A 22,316-nucleotide genomic window follows, 5' to 3' on the forward strand; every position below is an offset into this window, starting at 1 on the left:
GACATGAAAGATTTTAGAAGGAAAAATTCAGACATAAGAATTTTTCCTCCGCTTCCCCCCACATCAGTCTGAAGGTCAATGCAGAAAGCAAAGTATCATTCCTTGAGGGAAGAGAGGAGGAATCAATTGAATTAGATAAAAACAATGAGGGGTCCTAACTAAGAGGGCTAGCTCTCAGACTAGAATGATGTAGAAATAGGAAGGGAAGTAAGGGGTTCCGGGGGCAACACCCACTTACCAAGTACTGCATCAGCAGGGGGAAGAGACATTCACCCTAGAGCACTTTGAGAAAGCATGGGGAGGGAGGAGGACTACATTGTGACCATGTAGAGCTTACCATAGGTGGGTGCACAGTGAGCAGCAATATGCTTAGAGGCTGTCACTGAGGCTTTGAATGCCCGCGCTATATCCATCTTTTATCACTTGATGGCCTTGTTCATGTCCAATGGATGCCCCTGCTACTCCCCTAGGATGCTGGATTCTGAGACAGATTATGGTGACCCTCAGAAAGGGGGGGAGCTCATTTCCAAGAACTGCTAAGCCCTGGTAGAAATGTACAGCTGAGACCCCACAGACAGCATGCTGTGCTTTGAGCTCCTGAAGGCTGAGGAGGGGGCATGTAGGCAAGAAACGTCCAGTGAGAACGTAGGCTGACTGCAGAGGCTAGAAGGGTGGATTATGTAGGCTTGTAGTACACTGCTGAGTTGGCCCCCGGATGTCTCTGGGGCACCAATATGTGAATCTCATCCACACACTATGTAGCCATCGACTGTCAGCTGGCTCTGAGATGCTCGGGGAGTGTGTATCTCCTTCTTCGACTACCTGAGGTCCCACCGCTCGGCTTTCCAGCTGACAGCTTTAGCAGCACTGGATTTTGGCGCAGGGGAAGCCCTGTTGCAATACGTTTTGTGCTGGGGTCTGGAGAGGAAATTCTACTGGTGTCTAAATCAGGCCTGAGGACTGAGACCCAAGAAGCTACTGAGAAGGCAACCGGACTCATGAGCCTACGCAGTGTTTGCAAAGTATCCAGCATCTTCACTCTTGCATGGAGAAAGGGAGTCTGGAGCGACTTCTGGAACAAGGTGAATGGCTGTCCATCTCCATTACAAGAATTGGACAATATTTTTTTAGATTGTAATGTGTTTGACTGCAGCTCGGAAATGCTCTGATGTAAACAGCCCCAAAAAGATATTTTCCAACCTAACGGGAAGAATTTTCTTGTTCTATTGTTAGAATAATGCATATTGGCTGAAGTACTATCTTTACTAGCTGGGAACAGGTTACTTGATGGAAAACTGAAAATATGTTTTTAAGTTTCATGTAGGTTTTTATTCTGGAAATGTAGGTGCAAGACAGATTTTTTTGAACACAAAATGAAAAGAGGAGAATGAATTGTCCCTCTTGGGGGAATTATGGAGCGTCTCAGAGGCCTACTTTTGATTCGCTCCTTAAATCATCCACATTCTCATCTGATTCTTTTCTACAGCTTCCACTATTCAGAGGAGTCTCTGACTTCTCTTGTCTTACTGCCATGCCTTGTCCCACTTCTACCACCTGCTGCGGTCATTGCTGGATCACTCACCTCTTTCTAAAGACAGCAAGGCTAGAGGTTTTCCTCGAAGAGCTGCTCTAGTTCAAACAGGAATCAATTCAGGGAAGTCTCATGGCCTGTGTTATGCAGGAGGTCAGACCAGATGATCACGGGGGGCCCTCTGGGTCCTATAATCTATGAATCAATATTATTTAAATTCTTCCCAAGTGTTCTTCTCCATTGTCGTAGCCAAACACCTCTGAAATGTATCGACATGGCATATCACCCGCTGGCTGCGGTCTTGTAGCTCTATGCCACTGCTCTACTTCTACACTCATCTCAGATCAGTTTCAATGGTAAATTATTTATCAACCTATCTTATTCTACCCACATTTCTATAGTGTGCACCAACATTTATTAGTAGATATTTGATAATTAAGTATGTTATAGGTTATAACAATTACATTAAATTTTAAATTAATCTCCTAGAACTGGAAGGGACCTTGAAAGGTCATCGAGTCCAGTCCCTTGTCTTCACAGCAGGACCAAGTAGCACTCCTGATGAATTTTTGCCCCAAATGGCCTCCACAAGGATTGAACTCACAACCCTGGGTTTAGCAAGCCAATGCTCAAACCACTGAGCTATCCCTCCCCTACCAATGTATCAATATATTGATACCATCTGAAATAAGGTTCTGTTTCAGAGGGATTATACTTTTGCCATAACAATTCATTCTAGAGTAAAAACTGACTAAATCTTTCATCTAGGAAGAAACATTTCAAAAACAAATATGCATAGCATTATGATGCGTGAGATTTTAAAAAATGTGTTCCGGTTTATGGCCGCTTTGAACTCTCAAAATACAAAATTCAAAGTGACTCACCAGCTACCTTTCAGAAGGGTTTTAACTATTCCTGTTCAGTACCCATAGTTGTGCACCCCAATATAAATGTATGATGATGAGGAATGGATCCAATAGTATTAGCAATTGACCATGGGATTGCTCCACTGTACACAAGATGCACACAAATTCCCATTAGCAGTGATACAACTTTTGGGCATACGTATCATGGGCAAAAAAGAACCTATTAATGGTAAATAAATGTCAATGTCCTGGGATAACAATAAAGCTCTTGTATACTTATGTAACATTCAGCTGGGCAAATACAAGTTTTTAATTACTCAAAGAAAAAAGGGGAAAAGCTGTGTACTAAACTCTGGATGTCAATGATTGGTGTGCAGAGAAAAGCATGTACCTTCAAACATGGAGCCGAACTCTTCCTTCAGACAGGTACGCATGACTCCCCTTGAAATCACAGACACCCCACTCTCCAAGTAGCTACAGCCTGGAATTCTCACCTGAATCTCATCTACTACCCCTCCGAGATCAGCATGATCGACCCTTTTCGTCATGCTGCTGGTTTGCTTCCCAGCAGCCTTAGTCAATCCTAGCTCTCTAGACCCAACACACATTGTGGTATGCCACGTCAACTAGGGAGCCATACACCTTTATGCTAAATTACAGGACAGTGTTTCAGGAGAATGGCTTGTGACAAAGCTCTAACTTAAATTTGGTGGGTCCCGCGCTTCCAAGCGGATTTGCTGGCCTCCGAGGCTCACAGCGGCCCCCAATTCTAGGTGTGACACCCAAGAACCCAGGCCCACCCTCTACTCCGAGTTGCAGCCCAGGGCCCTGTGAGAATAGCTGCCTGAGTGAGTCCCCGCCCCGTGCTATAAGTCAGCTCCAAGATCCCTGGGCTACTTCCCCAGCACCTCCTTCTCTCTGGTTTGTCCTCCTGGTGTCCACTTGTTGTCTCTTTTCCTCCTACTCCCTGCGGCCTTTCCTCCCTCCTCTCAGCTACAGGTGTCAAGCCTGGGCTGGCTCTGCAGGCCTGGCCAATCAGCCCCAGGCGTTCAATTGCTCCTGATTGCCTCTGCTGGTTCTAGACCAGTCCCACCCTGGGAACAAAGATCTCCTCAGTCTGAGGCTGATCTCTCTCTCCTCCAATACTTTTCCAGGCCTTCTGGTCTGACCCTGTCACAGACTGTACCAGTTCATTTTCTCTTTATGATTATTTTCACGCTCTGTAAGGTCCTTTTAAAGCATAAAGGGCGAGGAACTGGAATCAAATTAGAGAGATGTTTAGATAAACAAAAGTATGTGCAGGGGAAAACCCTCTCATTTTGAACTCTTTGTAAATGGTTCCCCCAACCACCAATTAAGACTTTAAAATCTTTCATTGCGTTACTGCAAGATTTTGCATGGTAAGGCTGAGTGAAACCATGCGTAGACATTTATACCCTGTGCAACCCAAATGTTACAATTCCATCAGAGAAAGCACTGCTAAGATCAGTAGCATCCTTAAGTACATTCTGCTTTTGTTAATCTTTGCGATTAGGGCCAGAGATACACACCCCCTTGCAAAACGTTGCTTTCATTGCATGCATGACACTGCACTCCTTATGCTGTATGCTTTTGCATCATGATGTGGTTGTCTTGCCATTTGCAAACAAGTCTAGTCTCTGCCATTGGCCTAGACTTGTATGCTGTCTATGCAGCTTTGTTTTATAGGTCTAATTAAATGATTCTTCCCTCTCATTTGCTAACACCTTCATTAAAGAATGACCATTTTTAATACACTTATAAATATCCTCTATTCTTTGAAAGATCAAGTCTTTTTTGTGCACCTATCTGCTTTGACCATTGATACCACTAATAATTTGGTGTCTAAAGAATTCACCTGTTAAGTGTCTGAATTCACATGACTTGGCTTTATTATACTGGTCTGTAGCATAATGGTAAATGGTTTCACCTAGGAGCTAGTGGCCTGTACAGAAAACATGCCTTTTCCCCAAGTGATATTCTTGAATAGATCCTCAGTGTCTTTGTAACATTTGAATTGCTCTGTCTAGCAGTTGGCATCTCCTGATGTTCTCCCACAAACTTGTACATTTCTTTTACCCTGGATATTTCATATTGTATAATGATTTACCTGCTAATATATCCACACTCTGATCGCTTCCACTTATTAAAAAAATGCAAACTAATTCTTGATCCCACAAACACATTTTACTTAAAGGTTGTATAGCCTCAAAAACTGAACAAAATATCAGTGTGCATATGTTTTTACTGAATGGGGTTTTCCCCCCAATCAATTAAGTAAATGGAAAAAACTCCACTGGTTTGTTGCCTAAAACCAGAAATCTAATGCTGATGAATGTCCAGCAGGGTGACAAAATGAACAGCTTCTCCTTGACAAGAATCTCTTTGTCCAGACTGGGAATACGTTGAAGAAGGGGGACAATTTGATATACTCATTTGACAAGAGAGATCTGCAAGGTCAAAGGGGAATGGCTGAGATACTTTGGATACAGACCCAGGCTGGTTAAGATTTCAGATATTATGTTTTATGAGGTGAGGTAAGGAGCTCAACATTTGTTCTAAGTACATTTCTTTACCTTGTGGTATGGAGGCAACACAGTACAATGCATATTCATAGAGTCCCAGGCCTAAAAGGACTGTGGTTTTGATCTCCTGCATAATACAGGCCAGAGAACACAATTAAAAAATGTACTTAGACTATTGGCACATGCTATACCGTTCTCTATTGGACTGAGCAGCCCATTATTAAATATTAGATTAGTCAATATTCCCTACGTAGGTACTAATACACTGTAGTCAAGTCACTCCTCTTTGTTAAGATGGAAGGAAATTAGAGACTGAACCCTCATTCTGTCTTGTACAGTTCAAGATCTGATTGGCAACTCAGATTAGACTCCACACCCCAACTTGTATGAGTAGCACTCCTCTTCTAGGAAGCAACAGTGCCATTCTGAATGCCACTGGTGAAAAGAATGGACACTGAAGGACGGATTCAGGGTAGCTCTTATTAATACAGTATAAGGCTTAAGATAAAGATATCAATAGATTTCAGACAAATATTTCTCTCCTTACACTGTTCTTTTGACATTTGAACTATACTAGACAGAATGACTGTTGAGTCTCTATAATTTTTCTCCCACACAACACACAGTATGCTTGTCTGGGGAGGATCACATAATTCACCTCATTTGTCCCCATCTTCCCTCTTCCACGTTTTATGTAAGAGTTTACAGGCGACTGGCAGAAATCCAAACCCGCACACAAGAGCTGATTATATATATATATATATATATATATATATATATATATATATACACATATACACACACACACACACACACACACACACACAACTGAAAAGCACGCAGGGCACAGGCCGGGCCATTCATGTAAACTGTTTCTAAACCTCTCCCTTTAACATTACTAATTTACCATTAGAAAATAGTTCTATCTAGCTGTATTTATATGGGGAGAAAAACTGTATTCTGTCCTTTTACCTGGCTTAGGTATGCTTGTCATATAAAACGCATAAGGTAATGTACATATCAAGCCAAGATGCAGAGTAACTTACATTTCTACTGATGCTTTTATGGAGTAGTATCAGAACAACGCACAGCAAACACCAGGGCTTACAATGCTACATTTTGGTAAATTCTGGCCTCATGGAAACGGAGATGCTACATAGACAGGTACTAGAATATTCTGATATACACATATGTGTATGTACTGTATTACAGAAAGGTAAGAACAGATACTGCTGGTTACAACACTAAGTTTTACTCTGCATAACATTTAGTGACAAAGGTGAACATGGGCTAACAATCGGTTAATGTTATACTCACATCAGCGTAATGGCCTTTCATATGACAGCGGTTACAATGTTTCTGCCAATAAGCTCTCTCCAGGCACTCCCTAGAGCAGTGTCCAGGCAAACAGCAGTTTAAACAAAGCCGGGCTGGGCAGGTATTTTGTAAATGGTCTCTCTTTGCACACAGGCAACAAGGGGGGATTTTCTGTGGAGGAATACAGAAAGAAGACTCTTAGATGAACACATTTCAACTGTTTAAGGTATTTAAAATATAACTGGCAAAACACCAACCAAAATAAGTGGAAGGCCCCAGAAATCATAATGTTGATAACTATGTATTCTTAGCCAACAGAGTAAGATTATCTACAACAATAATGCTAAGAGGAAAGCGACAGTTTGATGTGGGACAAACTGCATTCATAAACATAATGTGCTCAGACTTGGGATACCACGTCTATGAAACATGTAAACTGCATATGTAAGGTGTGAAAGATGTGTAAAATCAAGTTGGTTTTAAAAACTATTAAAAATGACAACGTTCTCTCTTAGCAGCATGATTGACCTCCGTCTATGCCATAAAATGGACATTCATTTGAGAGTCACGTACATGCATACGAGTGCATTTACGAAGTTATTACATCAAAATTCTGAAAGTCTATTCTTAAGCTGTGTTCATTTAAAGTCGATGTGGGTAACTAACAGAAGTTTCCAGATCACAGGCCCTGGTTCCCATGGGGGGCTTCAATCACTCTGACATCCGCTGAGAGATCAACATAGCTGTATAAAGGTCCATCCATGACATTTTTGGAGAGTATTGGAGACAACTTCCTGGTGCATGGTGCTGTGTTCCGCTTGACCTGCTGCTCAAACAGGGAGGAGCTAGTAGAGGAAGTAGAAGCAGGTGGCAACTGGGCAGCAGTGATCATGAGATGGTGGAGCTCAGGATTCTGACTAAAGGAAGAATGGAGAGCAGCAAAATCGAGACCCTGGACTTCAGAAAAGCAGACTGTGACTCCCTCAGGAGACTGATGGGCAGGATCCTCTGGGAGGCTAACATGAAGGGGAAAGGAGTCCAGGAGAGCTGGCAGTATTTTAAAGAAGCCTTACTTGGAGTGCAGGAACAAGCCATCCCAATGTGCAGAACGAATAGCAAATATGGCAGGTGACCTGCTTGGCTTAAGAGAGAAATCTCTGGTGAACTTAAACCCAAACAGGAAGTTGACAAGAAGTGGAAACTTGTCTTTGTCAGGACATAGATGCTATGTCTGGATGGTGTTTCTTTCTTCATTTCCTTTAAATTGTTTTGCTCTAACTTTTGTTCTTTTTTTCCTGGGAGTCTATACAATTTAAAACAGCTAAAAATGTAAAATATTCTTTTAGGGTCTGAAATACATTTTACTGTGTACTTACCTTTGTTTTCTCTCCATTCATAATTGTCAGAGATTTTAACTTCATGCAAAAGAAAAAAAATGTAACACCAACTAAAACCCTTTTTAACTCAGTATGTTAAATGAATCTTGTCCAAGAGGTCTTACTGTCAATTTTTCAACTTTTAAGCCAAATGACAAACTCTTGAAATAAGGTGTCTCAGAGCGGGAGATGTCTCTTTGCAAGCAGTCCTCACATTCGCGTATAGCGTTCACCACACTGTAATTGATTTATAGAGTCTTACACTGCCCACCACCAGGCTTTTCACAAATTTCACTGTACCCCATGGGGAAGAGAGGTCTCACCCCTCTCAGATCCTGAGCTTTGCCTCTCCTCCCAGCTTGCTTCCATCAATAATCTCCAGCTGATGAATTGGATCCCCTTGTTAACTGTTTATCACCCGGTCTTAATCAATTATTTCCCAATCTGGACCACATGATGCAGTGTGATGGGCCAGCTCTACCCACCCCCCAAGAGAGTGCTAACTAGTAACCACATAAGAAGAGGCTGCTTCTAAGATCAATTAAAATATTGCATTTACCTTTGGAATCGGACAGTTTTTGGACAAATGACCCCGTTTATCACAATTTCTGCAAACAACATTTTTATCTGTTGCATAGTATCGGTTGGCGCGTCTCTGGGGTATATAATTACCAATCTGAGCCTAAGGAAACAAGAAGAAAAAAAATATGCATCTATTATTTGGGCTTTTGTGGTTTAGTGCTTTGCTGAACTATATTTTCGTAGCTGTCAGTGCTGGTAAGTTCAGTTTGAAATCTAATATTATACTTGTCCATTTGTGAACCATTAGAGCTGACTAGTTCTGTTCTCTTAAACTTTGCCATCCATGTGGCTAAATGGTTGGTTGCTAAATCACTGGCAAATGTCGGTGTCTTTTTTCCAGACTAAATAAAAAGAATAATGAAAAAGATTTGTTATCTTTGGAAAACTCTGTGCAGCTCAACAGGCTCTCTCATTCCAGGATGAACTGCAGCCCTTACACGGCACATCTAGCTAACATTTAGTACAAACACAAGTCACCATTCATCAAGGGCAGGCACATGCCTTAGAAGAAATACGACGCTCTAGGGATATCAATTAGAAGTGGATTTTGGACCATGACAAATTATAGTGAACCTGCAAAAAAACCCACAACTGTGACCTCACATGTAATCGCCATGGACACTGAGGAAGTTAATAATTCTCACTCTTGCTCCTGAAGACATATTTACCGGTACACATCAGGGTTGGCTTTTCCCCCCACACAGACAGGATGTCACATATCGCATGACATAATCTTTATTTAGAGATTAAATCTTTACTTTCTGGAGACTCCAAGACAACCCTGGCAGGTTGGCAACCCTAATACAGAAGCATTATTGAACCTTACTGGAGCTGGTTGGAGAGTTGAGGGACCCTCCAAAAGTCTGTGTACCATGCTCCTCTTAGAAAGCCTGGAACTATCAAGATTAACTTTCTTCCAGACCCTCCAGAACAAAGGGGAGATAAGTGGGTTAAGGAGTCATCCCGTCAAAAGGTCAATTAGAGACTGACGAGTATGGCTCTGCTTCGGAGAGCTCATGGATACAGTTAAGAAAAATTAATAATTCTAACCACCCCTTCACTCTTATTTATTTTCGGTTAATATAGCATGTGTGAATACAAGATGTTTTATTTTTTTAAGCTTCAGGGGGTAGCCGAGTTAGTCTGTACAGAAAAAACAACAACATATGGTCTGGTAGCACTTTATAGACTAAAATTGTTTTGTTAGTCTATAAAGTGCTACCAGACCATTTTTTTTAAAGATTATTCTATTCTTTTCCCCTTCTCCCTATCTGATACCCTAACATTCTGTAACTGACATCACAGTTGGAAGCTGTGGAAATTATTATGATGTTAAGAAAGAATTATTACTTCAAACTGACAATAAGGTGTGGGGGAAGATGAACTCTTAAAAAGCACAATTCCTCTTTTCATGTATACCAGACCTAACAATAAAGAATAGAGAAAGAGGAGGGAAACATAGAAATACATGATATATAAGAACGTTGTATATTGTGGAATCAGGGATCTATAATAAGGGGTTTCATTACTAAGGTGATGCCCTAGCTTTTAAAAACAACTTCTGATATTTGGAGTAATTTATTAGTCTATATTACCTTTAGGTCTTTATCACTGATGGACCAGTCCACTCCATCTTCTCCTGCAAAACAGATATATTGTGAAACATGCACTGAATATTATTTTGTAAATTCAACCACAGCTGATTTCTATGCAGTCACTGAAAAGAGGTAAGACCAGACCTTAAAAGCACATCACTGGCAAATCTAGTTTCCGTTTCAACCAAGGGACACTACCACTCTGTGCTCTTGGTTCCGGTGCCCGAACCTGGCCTGGCCTGAAGCAGCCTAGACCCCCAGTTGCAGGGGAAGTCCTGCTCAGCCTTGGACTGGACCATGCCCAGTGCAGACAGAACCATTGGCAACCATAGCTATTAAAATCGAGTATGTTTTTACTGAGCAGATGCTAACAGCAATATTTCAGAGGCTTACCACTTGGCCAAACAGAGGCAGATTTTCCTGGGGATAGAGAAAGGAAAATGACTGACACAGAGATAAACCTGCCAAATCTGAAGCTCCTGCTCGAAACCTTTTCAAAGATTTTTTTTTTAACCTGAGCAAAACAATGTATTCTCAGAAACAGCAGAACCATTCTGGCTGAAATATTTAAACAGACAAACAAGGGGGCAGACACCAATGTTCCCTCTTATTTTTCCATTTATGTGCCGAATAAAGTTTGTGCTGTGCACCAAGGCATGTGCAGATGTGCACCACCAGTAGAAACGCAGGCTGCCAGCTGTGGATGCTCTGCTAGTCAGCTGGGTGGCATGTGACTCGCTCCTGGGTAGCTGCCAAAGCACCCAGCTTACACAGAGCACCTGCCATGGAAATCTCAGCTCAAAAGGTTAACATTCAGCAAAGGTACAAACAGGGTCTTAGGATGGGAAGTGATGCTACCAAGCCTACCTACGAGATGCACGAATAAAATAACTTGCATTTATTAACAGCAAGAACTCTTAATACAAAGTGTTCATTGATTATTAAAGGTGGTGAGCTGCCTCCATTTATTTTTTAAATATCAAAAAGGTAGGTAAAGGAAGGCATTTGTGTGCAAATAAATATATTTTATGATTTACCTACTTCATATAATGACCCCCATCACTCTGGTGTCTGAGCACTTCTTCTAAGGCACCCCTCATTAGTTTAGATCATAATATGTCAATTTCTCTGAGCCAGAAATTGTCTGTGGATATTGGTGCATTACTCCCATCCCCTTACTACAATGCGAGCTGCTTGTTTACATCCAAAAGGATAATTTGACTGCTGTGTACACTTCTTAAAAAAGGTTAGCCTGAAAACAGAGTGTCACCCAAACGCACTCATGAATGAAATACAGATTTGAGGACATTTTGGTTATAAAAACTCATCCATCACATCTAATTAGGACTGTACTAATGAATTACAGAGGATGGAACCACTTTTTACAAGAAAGAATTCTGAATTAAATAAAGTATGTTAGAAGAAATTTTCACAACAAAGGCAAAGATCTAGAAATATTATGTAATGTTCTTAACAGCCCCTCAGTGTTTCAGAACACATTCTCATCAGTGAAACAGAATCCCGCAGTATATAGGCAAAGTTTCAAACAATTAAAACCAAGCTGCATACAAATCAATGCTATCCACAAAAGAGCGCCCCACATTTCCCATAACCAGAGACTTTACAAACACTGCTTCACAAATTGGGACCAATCATTTCTTATGATGGGCTCAATCTTGCGAGGTGCTGGACACTGTGGCCTCAATCCAGCAAAGTACTCAAACACATGCTTAATATTAGGCATAAAAGTATTTTTACTGATTAAACATAGTGAAGTCCTCAGTAACTCCGTGTTTTTCATAGCTGGAGAATTTGAGAATGTGACCTGAAATCCAAATCTTGCAGTCAAGCTGTGCTCCACAATTTAAGCTTTCATGTAAAAATATTCTGGGGCTCCTCAGCTATGAAGATAAACATAAAATAATATGCAGGTATGAACTGGTGCTGTTTGTAGACAGCCCAAAACTACAGTTCCACTAGACAAGAACTTTCTTGTTCATCTTAATAGGTCACTGATTATGAAACCCAAAGAGGAACAGTCATTGTTTTCAAAGCCCTGGTACTGCCAACAGTCATGCGCATACACAGTCCCACTGAAGTTACTGGGGGACTTCAGAAAGAATTCAGAGTAAGGGTGCGTTTACACTGCACCCGTAGCTCAAAATTGAGTAGCTTATTTTGAGTGTATTTCGAAACAGCTTATTTCATAAACAAACTGCTATTCCAAAATGCCCCTCATTCCTCGTGGAACAAGGTTTACAGGGATGTTGGAATAGTGAGCCTGTTATATTTCGAAATAATGGGCTTGTTTAAAAGACGTGGAATAGCTATTTCGGGATACCAAAAGTATCCTGAAATAGCGCCATGGTGTAGACGTACCCTAAGCGAAACTATTTTTCAGGTTCTGGACTAACATTGTCAAATATTTCAAGCTGATTATTTTAACAACCTTTAACTACCTTAAATTTCGTGTCCTAGCTGTCAAAATCTCTCTTTCCCCCAAACCATTTCAAAGATGCCATACTCCCTTAATATAAAAATTCATGGCATATTGAAAAGTGAAACTAAGTGGAAGTAGAAAGCAATTAAAAGAAAAGCTAAGATATTGACAGTGCTATTCCAATACAGTCACCCATTATTAAATTAAGTTGCTGCAAATTTTCTTATGGGATACTTTGGAAAAACTGCAGCTGTGAAGTCCAACTTATTACAGAGAACAGAGGGTGTTGGATTTATTACCAAGAAGGCCACATATTCCAACATGAACAGTAGTGCTTTTAGTTTCAGTTAGAAAAGTCTTATTTCTATGAACACAGATTTTTAATCAATTTCAATTCAGTTTAAACTCATGTAGTTGTGATGTTTTTGGTGAATATTACAAAGGTTGACATATGTATCCCCAAATATTTAAATTTACAATTTCTTGCTGAAGAAATGTCTTTTAAAGTTTCAAAAATGTCTTAGTGGCTGTAGGTGTATCCAAACTTATTACATACAGGCTGCTTGTTTTCTATTCGTTGGGAAGAAACAAAAGAAAATAGGACTGAAAGAAACACATTCTGTGGTGAAATCATGGGAAAATCTTTGAACGCCAACATAAGAGAAGCTTCAAAACATAACTAAAAGTACAATACATAATGTACTGTTACTTAACATGTAATTATGTGTTCAGTGCCAGACAGTGGCCATGAATTTTGGAAAGACACAGATTAGCTGTAGTCTGCTCCCTTCTTCTTCAAACCCAAACAGGCTCCATTTTCTGTTCTCTCCCTCACTCTGTTGCAAAGCCCCAGCACTAGACTTTGCCCACCATCTGCCCTGAAGTGCGACCGAATGACCGATCCATGCCACATTGGCAAAGTAATTGAGTATTTCTGTGCTCCCATTTGCAGCCTGACATGCCCTCCCAAGGCTAGCAATTTACACCAGGCCTGGTTTAAACTACACCTACTTGTGGAAATGTCTGCACTTCAATAGGGCTCCCCCTCATAAAAGCGTCTCTCTAGGATGACTTAACACCACCTCCCCAAGTGGTGTAGAGTCACGGCCAATGTACTAAGGTCAATACTGCATTAGACACTGACACTGCTTATGTCGACTGTTACTGGCTTTCAGGAGCTTCCCCAAACTGACAATACAATAGATCGGAGTTTCTCACACTGGGATCCACGAACCCTCAAGAGTATTTCTGGTAGTCCACTGGCCACACTGATCAACTCTTCCCCCTCCCTTCTAGCACCTCCTGCATGCTGGGGAACAGTTCTGGGGTGAGTGGGGGTGGGATGAGATGGGGTGCCACTTTAGGGGAAGGGCTGAAGTGAGGGTGGGCCTGAGGCTGAGCAGGACTTGCATGGGGGGGGGGGGGGTATGTGAAAAATTTTAAACCAAAATTGGGACCCTCATGTTGATAAAGTTTCAGATCTGCTGCAAGAGATACAAGTGCTCCTGTGGCGGACACGAACAGCCGGCACAAGTCAACTTGTCCTGCGGTGGACATGCACAGCCGGCACAAGTTAGATTGACATAATTTTGTAGAGACAACCTAAGAGTCATTGCTGGAAGGATGAATAGAAGATGAGAGGGCTGAATGCCACTTGGAGGTAGGAAAAGGAGGTTGAGATGAGATTGCTAAGACCTCTTGGCAGGAGCTGGGAGCAGATATCAAGTGATATCTAGTAGTTTACAATTCATAATTTGGCCATCCATCTGTCCATCTGGTAGTGGGAGGGTGGAGCCAATGAGTTTCACATGGGAGAAGAGAGGAAAATTAGATGGCTGATATGAGAAACTGCCAAGGACCGCCGCTGAGAGGACTAAATGATGACCAAAGGAATAGAGAATGCAGATGGAGCAGACACGTAATTTCCTGAGGGGCAAGGAGAGGGTGTATGAAGGTGACCCACGCTTATCTTAAGTTCTTGGACAAGCTACATATTTAAAATAAAGAAATGCATGTTCATTTAAAACAAAAGTTACATGTATCTGCAAGTCTTTATCCCAAAGACACTTACCTTACATTGGTATTTAAAACTGATGGTCTCCCAAGTGAATTCAGTGCAGAATGAGAATATTTCAAGCCTAATTTCTCATTGCCTGCTTACTCGTAGGAAAATGTTCCAGTTAAGTACACCGAGGTTTTTTTTTTAAACTAGAGAGCTAAACTAAAAGAACCCAACCACCTATTTTAAAATAAATGTAGGTATTTCTGAAGCTTTGAGAAAAATCAGTAGAGTTTTCCCTTAAAGGAACAAAACACAAAATATTGTGTTTAGAAGAAGATAATAAACTGTTCTGAGATGATCATTCTCTGCATGTGGAAAATTGTACAAAGATTTAAATCCACATGTTTAGTCCGGACTAAAGCCCTATTTTAATTCCTGCCCCTCTTAGGGTTCACCTGGCCCCTTTTCACCAACAGTTTTGACTTTTTACTTCACACTTTTGATAAGGATGATAAAAATATAATTCAGCTCTTTATTAAATATCTTTGAAAGTGCTGTCATCCTTTAATCCATTTTATATAGGCATGTACAAACATTTTGGCAATTACATTTTTTACATTGTCTGTATGGTCTCTTACACAATTATTTCACTTCTGCAAAAACATCACTTTTCTATTTTTTTCAAACAGCTCACAGTGCCTTTGTGAAAGGATATTAACATTTTAAAAATTATTCTGATAATCTCCCCTGGGACTTTCTCCATCTCCTGTAAGGGACTGCACCAGAATCTCATAGCCACAAATGCATGTGCTATTTAAAGGAAGTTGCTAATTTTCACATGGTATGAAGGTAACTCCCCAAAACACAGACCTGCCACAATTACTTTATTTTTGGTGGATTTTCTCATACTTGGATTTTTTTTTCACTTTTTCATTTGTGTTAAACACATTAAGGTACTTTTCTTTGTTTATGCTTCATTCATTCACATAATTCAATGAGACAGTACATGCCTCTGTTTATTCTTTTGTTTAATCACATGAACTTTGTGCATTTGCATTGGAGGGTGGGAAGGAGAACGGCTTTCTGTGCATCCTGATGATATCAGCCTCCTGTCCGTTTGTGAGGGTGGGGAGCAAGGTTGGGGATGCTGTTAAATAGACAGTGCTAAGAGGGAAATGAGAGTTCTGTGAAGGGGGCTTCTTCTGTAGACAATTACACTTCGGTTACCTTGGAATAATACATTGCAGAATGGCACGTAGAAGCACCACAGTTAAGGCTGCAAACCTATTACAGTTTAAAACAAAAATTTCAAGCAGCACTAAAATGTACATGCCTTTGCTGAGCAGTGTTAAAATTAGTAAATCAATTCAAGGCCTAGGCAGAGTTCGGGGTTGCTTGGCCAAGGAGGGAGCTAATATATAGTCCCTCTGATGCCGCAATATGTTTTAAAAGTGTCATAATAAAACTTCCTTATACTTTTCCCCCAGAGAGAGAAGAAGAAACTGTAGCCAATATTAATTTATAGCACTGGACTGCTCTTTTTGGAAAGGAAGGAGATGGCAAAAGAAACGGAAAGAGCACTGTTGAGAAAACCTTTGCCTTGGAGTGTGGAAGAAGAATATTGGGGTGCAAGGTCAATACAGTTTGCCAAATGTACCTTTTGAGGGTGCTACACCACGGGAGGGGACAGTGGACCTTCTCGCTTGCCTCTGAGACTAGGCAAAGGTGGTAAAACCCAGCAATTCCTACCTTGGCAGGACAGTGTATTCCTATACGAGAGAAAATAAACTGAGGCTGAGCTACAACTTAACTGATTCCTTATCTAGAATCCTAACATAGGGCTCTTCTGCTCCAGCCAATCATCTAGCGATTTGAAGATGTCACCTTTGCAGTCAAGCATACAGCTTGTCCTGACTTACAACCTGTGGGAAAAACGAGACTTTGTACCATCCCTAGGAGCCCAACACTTCAGTCCTCTTAGTAGGGAAACTGGAGAATTTGATCCTGTTCTGTGGAGAGGTTAACCCCAGTCTACGAGTAAGAAGTGTCTCCAGAAGACATTTTGCATACTAACTTTCTTTGGTGACAGTATGTCTGATGGTACTTGTGCATTGCATTTTACAATGGAAAGAACATATTCCTTCACACAGGCAAGAGATTTTCCTTATGGTTAAACACGGATGCTAGCATCCTTGGTTTCCAAATCACATTAAAATCTTAATTCCATAATTGTATTTAATTATAACATACCCACAGTTGTATTAGATTGTAAGCTTTCTGGGGCAGAGGCTGTCTCTGACACATATGGCTGGCACAATGGGATCCTGGCACCTGAGTATTACCTCATTACAAATAATTAACAATTATTTAAAATGGGTAGAAATTAATCTCTGAAAAAATAATCTGGATTTTTTTCTCCATAAAACATTAATTAAATGTCATCAAGCCTGACATGCATCTGAATCTTCTAGGGTTTCTAAATCAGTAAATATTTTGTATTAGTTCGTTGAGACTCAATAGCACTAGAAAGGAATTTTCTGGGGTGGAGTTTTCGGATGCATTTTATAGCTTTTGTTTTAGAAATGGAATAGAAATTTGGCAAGTTCTCTAAGTTTAATGTGGTACATTTTTTCAAGCTATCATGGAAAATTCACTTCTTGTGACTGGTCGTAACTGTTATGCAATGTTTGTCTTCTGTTTACAGGAAAAACAAACATTTGAATGTTGATTGCATATTCTATGTGCTTATTAAAACCAACCACCAATTTACCAGTCATAGGGTGCAGAGATATTGTTATTACTACCACCACCACCGTCCAACAATGGGCTTGGCAAGGTACCGGGAAAAAATATATGCATTTCCCAAGGACCATACATTCTAAATGGACCACAGACAATGCACTGCACACATACTACCTGTGCAACCCTATAGATCAGAAGTACACAGAGCACAGATGACAGAGAGAGGCTGCATGATGCTTTTCATAGCCTAACCCTCCTGACTCTAGTCTTTAAAATGAACTTTTTCAATGAATAGTCAGTTATAATGCAAAGGCCATGTGGACAGATCAGGTTTTAAAGGGAGGTTAATTAGTTAATCATGTTTATTATAGCAGTGCTGAGAAGCAGAGAGAGACTGGGTCCCACAGTGCAAAGCACTGTACACACAGAGTAAGAAATAGTCCCCCCCCCAAAAAACTTACAATCTAAAGGGATTCTACTCTGAAAAATAATGAAACAAAGGATTTGCTTGTATTTGTTTATACTGGGAAAGACCATGCACATTTTATTTTCAGTTTTAACTGTGCATCATTTTAACTCAGGCTACTCTGACTGTAGAAACTGACTCTATTCCACCTCGTCTCTCTATGCCTGCTACTCTTCAAGGCAAAAAGTCATGGTTTCAGAACCCTTTTGATTCTGCAAAAGGGCAAGAAATGCTCTTCCGACAAGACAATACCTCTTCCTCGGTAGGCTGTATTCTAAAGACCCATATATATTACAGGCTGAAATCTGTATTGGCAACGACTGCTTTGCAGACATGCGCATAAGGTCTGTGCTAATTGTTGGCTCATTTCACTTATTCCTTTCAAAGGCTATCTCAATCAAATTTAACTCAGGTGACACACAAGGTTCTAAAATGCAAGTGGATGAAGAGACACACCTCTGGGCCTACTCAACTGTGGGCAGTTTTTATGACATGTTTTCAAAAGACTGAACACAGACCTAGATCCTAACTTCTGACTTCCCCATCTCTAGTAGTGACCGATTGAGTACGGTGGGTGCTGGAATGTGAACTCACACAACCCTAGGCAGTAGACAAGGCTAAATGGTGCAGAGAAACAGCAGTGCAGGGAGCTCTGGCTATACCAGCGGGTTGCTTTGAAGTAGAACTCTTTCTGGAGAAGAATTGTAATCAGCGGCTATAAAGGCTGTTCTCTCAGACATCCCTAGGCATGTCAAGGGATTTCTCAACTTCTGTTTTGATACAGAGATGGCTTATTTAAATAGACACCTGCTGTTGGAACAGTTTATTTGTCAATATCTCTTACAAGTAGAGACCTTTAATAGCGATCCCGAGAACCCCCTGAAAAAGCAGTTGTTTGATAGAACGTAGAAGTCCAGCTTGACAAATTTCCTTATGGCAAGGGACAGGACTTCCCTCCTGCCACACAAGCAAAACACTCCACCTCTCTAGTCTCTGACATTTCTGATCAGACCCTGATCTTGTTTGGGTCAATCTCCTGATAACAGTGACAATTTATCTTTAGTGGCCATTTATCCTAGTGCTCTAGGGTACTCTTTAAAGCCACTTAACAGGCCCGAATTTACCAGTGAATATACACGGAAAGCCAACCTCCATCCAAATTTATTAAAACATAAGATTTTCTTCAAGCATAATAAAACTGGCATATAGAATGTTAAAAAACAAACAAACCCCCAAACCAGAATATAATATCATCAAGATCTGTTAAAATATCTTTAAACAAACTTTACCAACCCATTACCTATGGGAGTAACCTAACTGTCATCACAAGAGAAGAAAAATCTGACAGTTGGGGGCTATGACATGGTATTTATAATCCCTAGACAACATATTCTCTTGGGGCCCACCACCGGGCTAAAACTGGGATTTTCAAGAAGGTTCACAAGTCTTCAAGCACATGCAAAGTGAGTGTTTAATCCAAGGGGAGAGGCTTGCTTTTCATATTTAAAACAGCCTTCTAAATAGAAAAATTTTCCAAGTAGTGGCACATAAATTTTTTTAACAGTTTTTAAAGGTTCAGGATTGATTCATATCTGCTCTGTGCAGTGAAACTGTTCTGCAATGTTTAAACTATAAAACATACTGTGCCCCTCATTTTACTGCCTCTCTTCTGTTTGTGTGTGTGTAATATGCTCTAAGAACGGTACCGTGAATAAAAATATGTGGAGGAAAAAGCAGTAAACAGTGGATATATAATATTTCACATTCTTGAAGGGTATATATCATTCAAATTGTGTATAGATTCACATGTATACATTAAAATACACACACCATGTGTCTGTCTGTTTATTATATACATGTGTAATTTTCCATCTGTGTTGTGTATTCTGTGATAGATATTCTCTCTCCTAAGTCTTGGCCACTGCTGCTAACGTTAATTCACAAAACTCAATGGCTCATGGTTTTCAAAGCTTAGTGCAACATTTGCAGAACAAAGTAGGTTTTTCTCTTTTTTTGGGTGGGTACAAGTATGGGGACCACAGGAACAGTTAAATTCATGGCATGGTTGGTCTACCACACAGTCGGGGGAATTCTTTAAATAGAGCCTGTCACTCTTTTTGCCCATCAATGGGATTTCCTTCTCAAACTGCTGATTCGTTCAGGTACACAACAGAGGAAATTTCAGTTAACCTTTGTTTCACCCCGGGGAAAAATCTGTCTGAAAAGTATAAAATGAATAGATTAAAAAAAATAAGTAGCTCAGCTGCAGGGCTATTCTTTGCATTGTTCACAGCAGTCAAAGTTAAACAGAGAAAAGGAGACAAACCTGAAGATTTTATTCCCACTGGAGAATAAATGTATAATATGTCATTTAGCAATCCAATGGTCTATACGCTGAGTTTTGATTTAGCCAAGCAAGACAAAACCAGGACTAGCCCTCACAACAAACAGTCACCTTTTGGTCATGTCTTGTATGATTGTGGAAAGAGAATTACTAGTTTCTTTGAACAGGGAGGCATTTAATTAAGTTGTCTTAAGTACCTTTTAAGAAGCCAGCAACTCTTGGTGGGGAGGTAAATATGAAATGTTAAATCTGAAGGGTGCATGAACTTATAAGACAGACAGGCAAAAATATATTTGGAATTGTAAATATATTGTAAATATTGAGGGTTTGTAAGTGGCATAGTGATGGCAATGCATTAGTCTCTTTTCTGGAATATGTCAGAGAACTTGGCTTAGACGTAAATTATTTTAGCAGAGGAAGACAGTTTTTTTTTTAATTTTGATGATGTGCTGGGGGCTTTAAACTGCAGTGTAGACTCTCCTTGGATTTGTACTAAATGTTCCTGGATGCTTGCTGTTAAGATCAGGAACATATTTTATTTGCTTGACTATAAACAAAACCTGTGTGCTTTGGGGCAAGGTCTCTGGACTCTCCTATATGCTAACATGACAGTCTGGAAACTCTGCATCGACTTAGCTTCAATCAACAGGAGGTCTGAAGTAATCATGAAAATGAAGATGCTTAGAGCAGGTCTGAGCTTGCCATTAAAGAGGCCTACCTGCAGCTCTCAGAAGCTGTGCTTTTGCTGGAGGTGGCTCCCTTGTTCCTGAGGTGGACAGCTGACATAGAAGGTCTTGCTCACGAAGAGAGGGGCCCTCCCTCAAACGGCCCAAAACTCATTCAGAGAGAACCTTACGGGGTTAGAACCACGAGATTCTGAACTGGATCCTGGATTCCCTGTGGAGCCCACGTAACGGGCACAACACTGGGCTGGTAAGCTCCACCCACCATATTCTCAGTCATTGTCCATTCCCAGCCGCCCAAGTTTGCAGATTCATTCTGAGGTACAAAGCCTGGAGGGCAGGAAACACCACGGGGAGGCCTGTGCCTGTCAAGCCCCAGCCCAGTCTCCTGGTCAGACTCAGACAAGGGATATCCCTAAGAGCCAACCACCTACGTGTCAATGAGGGGTGCGGGACACCAAGCTCATGCACAGGGCTGTGCCGAGTATTTACGCCGCCCTACGCAGTACTAGTCAATGGGTGCCCCTCTACCGGAAGGCAGCCGAGGAGGGATGCCAATTTTAAGAGCTGTGATTTTCTGATCTTCAGCAACACACTACTGAAGGAGCTTTAAAAGCAAATGTTAAACGAAGGCCCTGTCGGCTAACCCAGTATGTTCAGAAACTGACCATATGTACCTTGGTTGGCAAATGCCTGTTCAATGGCTTCATTACCATTTGAATGGCTCTTTCACAGGTTCAGTGTGCGGCTCATAGCTTTGGCAGGCTTTGGCACTTGTAAGTTCACTAGATCCTCCCCACAGAACAGGGATGGGAAGAGGCAGGAGGGTAGACATTAAGACCCAGTGGTCCCCCAAATTTTCAGGTGCCTACGCAGCTGCATGTGGGTAAGAATGGCCCTGGACATGAGCCATTTTGAGATGTATGGATAGTCTCCTTTGTTGGAAGGTGCTGAAATTATGTCAATTTTAGTTCTTGAAAGCCTCTCCCTCCTCACAGCATCATCGTTGCTTGCCCAGCCACATGCCTTTAATCTATATGCTGATTTTACTCTTGGTGCTGGGATAGCTAAAGACTTCATTTTATTTGCAATTGGCATGAAGGAGATGTAACAGCTTCCATTGTTGAATACTAAAGACATTTGAGTCCATGTTCATATTAACTTGGGTATATTGAACTCAAAATTGAATAATTAAACACTGGTAGATACTGAATTTTTTTTGTATAATAAATATTTAATCATTTAATTAATTGCGGATATATATTGTTTTACAAAAATCACAATTGAATTATTGATATAATGAATGACCAGAAGATGGAAATTACTCATTAGATAATCATCTGTCTTCTCCATAGCAATGCTAAGGATTGGAGGCTGGTGAGTAGGTGATGGTTCAGTTCTTCACTGAACAAAACCACAGAAAATTTAGCACTTCAGGTAGGAAAGTGTATTCTTGCAACAAAACCCCTCCTTCTGCAACACGGAGAGAATCACTCCCAGATTTCATTAATATAACAGACTGCTAGTGTATATCCTCTCACTGTTCACAACAACAAATAAGGTTCTGGAATCTTGCTCAGTCAAATCTCTGTGTTAGGGAGAGAAGATGGGCAATATCTTTTATTGGATCATTATATTCTCTCACCCATCTTGTGTGTCTAACATCCTGGGACCAACACAGCTATCACAATACTGTTAACAAATCTCCACGTCACATCCAGCACGACAATGTCACTGTGCCCAACAGAGCCCCAGAATAAAAGATCTGGCAGTGGCAGTTTGCTTGAGAGAGATGAAAATTAAAATATCAAGGTGTATTTAATGTAGTT

General features: G+C 40.7%; 1 protein-coding gene and 1 long non-coding RNA gene across 3 annotated transcripts in view; one reads left to right on the forward strand and one right to left on the reverse strand.

Annotated features, from left to right (window-relative positions):
• ZCCHC7 (zinc finger CCHC-type containing 7) overlaps nucleotides 1-22,316 on the reverse strand; it is a 150,617-nt gene that overhangs the window by 41,797 nt on the left and 86,504 nt on the right. For both annotated transcript variants that reach the window (XM_075931250.1, XM_075931249.1), the window contains exons 3-5: nucleotides 9,811-9,854; nucleotides 8,193-8,315; nucleotides 6,258-6,428 (exon numbers count right to left, since the gene is read on the reverse strand). In XM_075931250.1, the coding sequence (XP_075787365.1) occupies nucleotides 6,258-6,428; nucleotides 8,193-8,315; nucleotides 9,811-9,854 (338 nt within the window). The remainder of the gene's footprint in view (nucleotides 1-6,257; nucleotides 6,429-8,192; nucleotides 8,316-9,810; nucleotides 9,855-22,316) is intronic.
• Nucleotides 9,819-15,876, forward strand: LOC142829783 (uncharacterized). The gene is made up of 3 exons (XR_012904560.1): nucleotides 9,819-9,942; nucleotides 13,724-13,910; nucleotides 15,740-15,876. It is a non-coding gene; the product is annotated as an uncharacterized LOC142829783 (long non-coding RNA).

Source organism: Pelodiscus sinensis, chromosome 6, assembly GCF_049634645.1.
Source record: "Pelodiscus sinensis isolate JC-2024 chromosome 6, ASM4963464v1, whole genome shotgun sequence".
Lineage (NCBI taxonomy): Eukaryota > Metazoa > Chordata > Testudines > Trionychidae > Pelodiscus > Pelodiscus sinensis.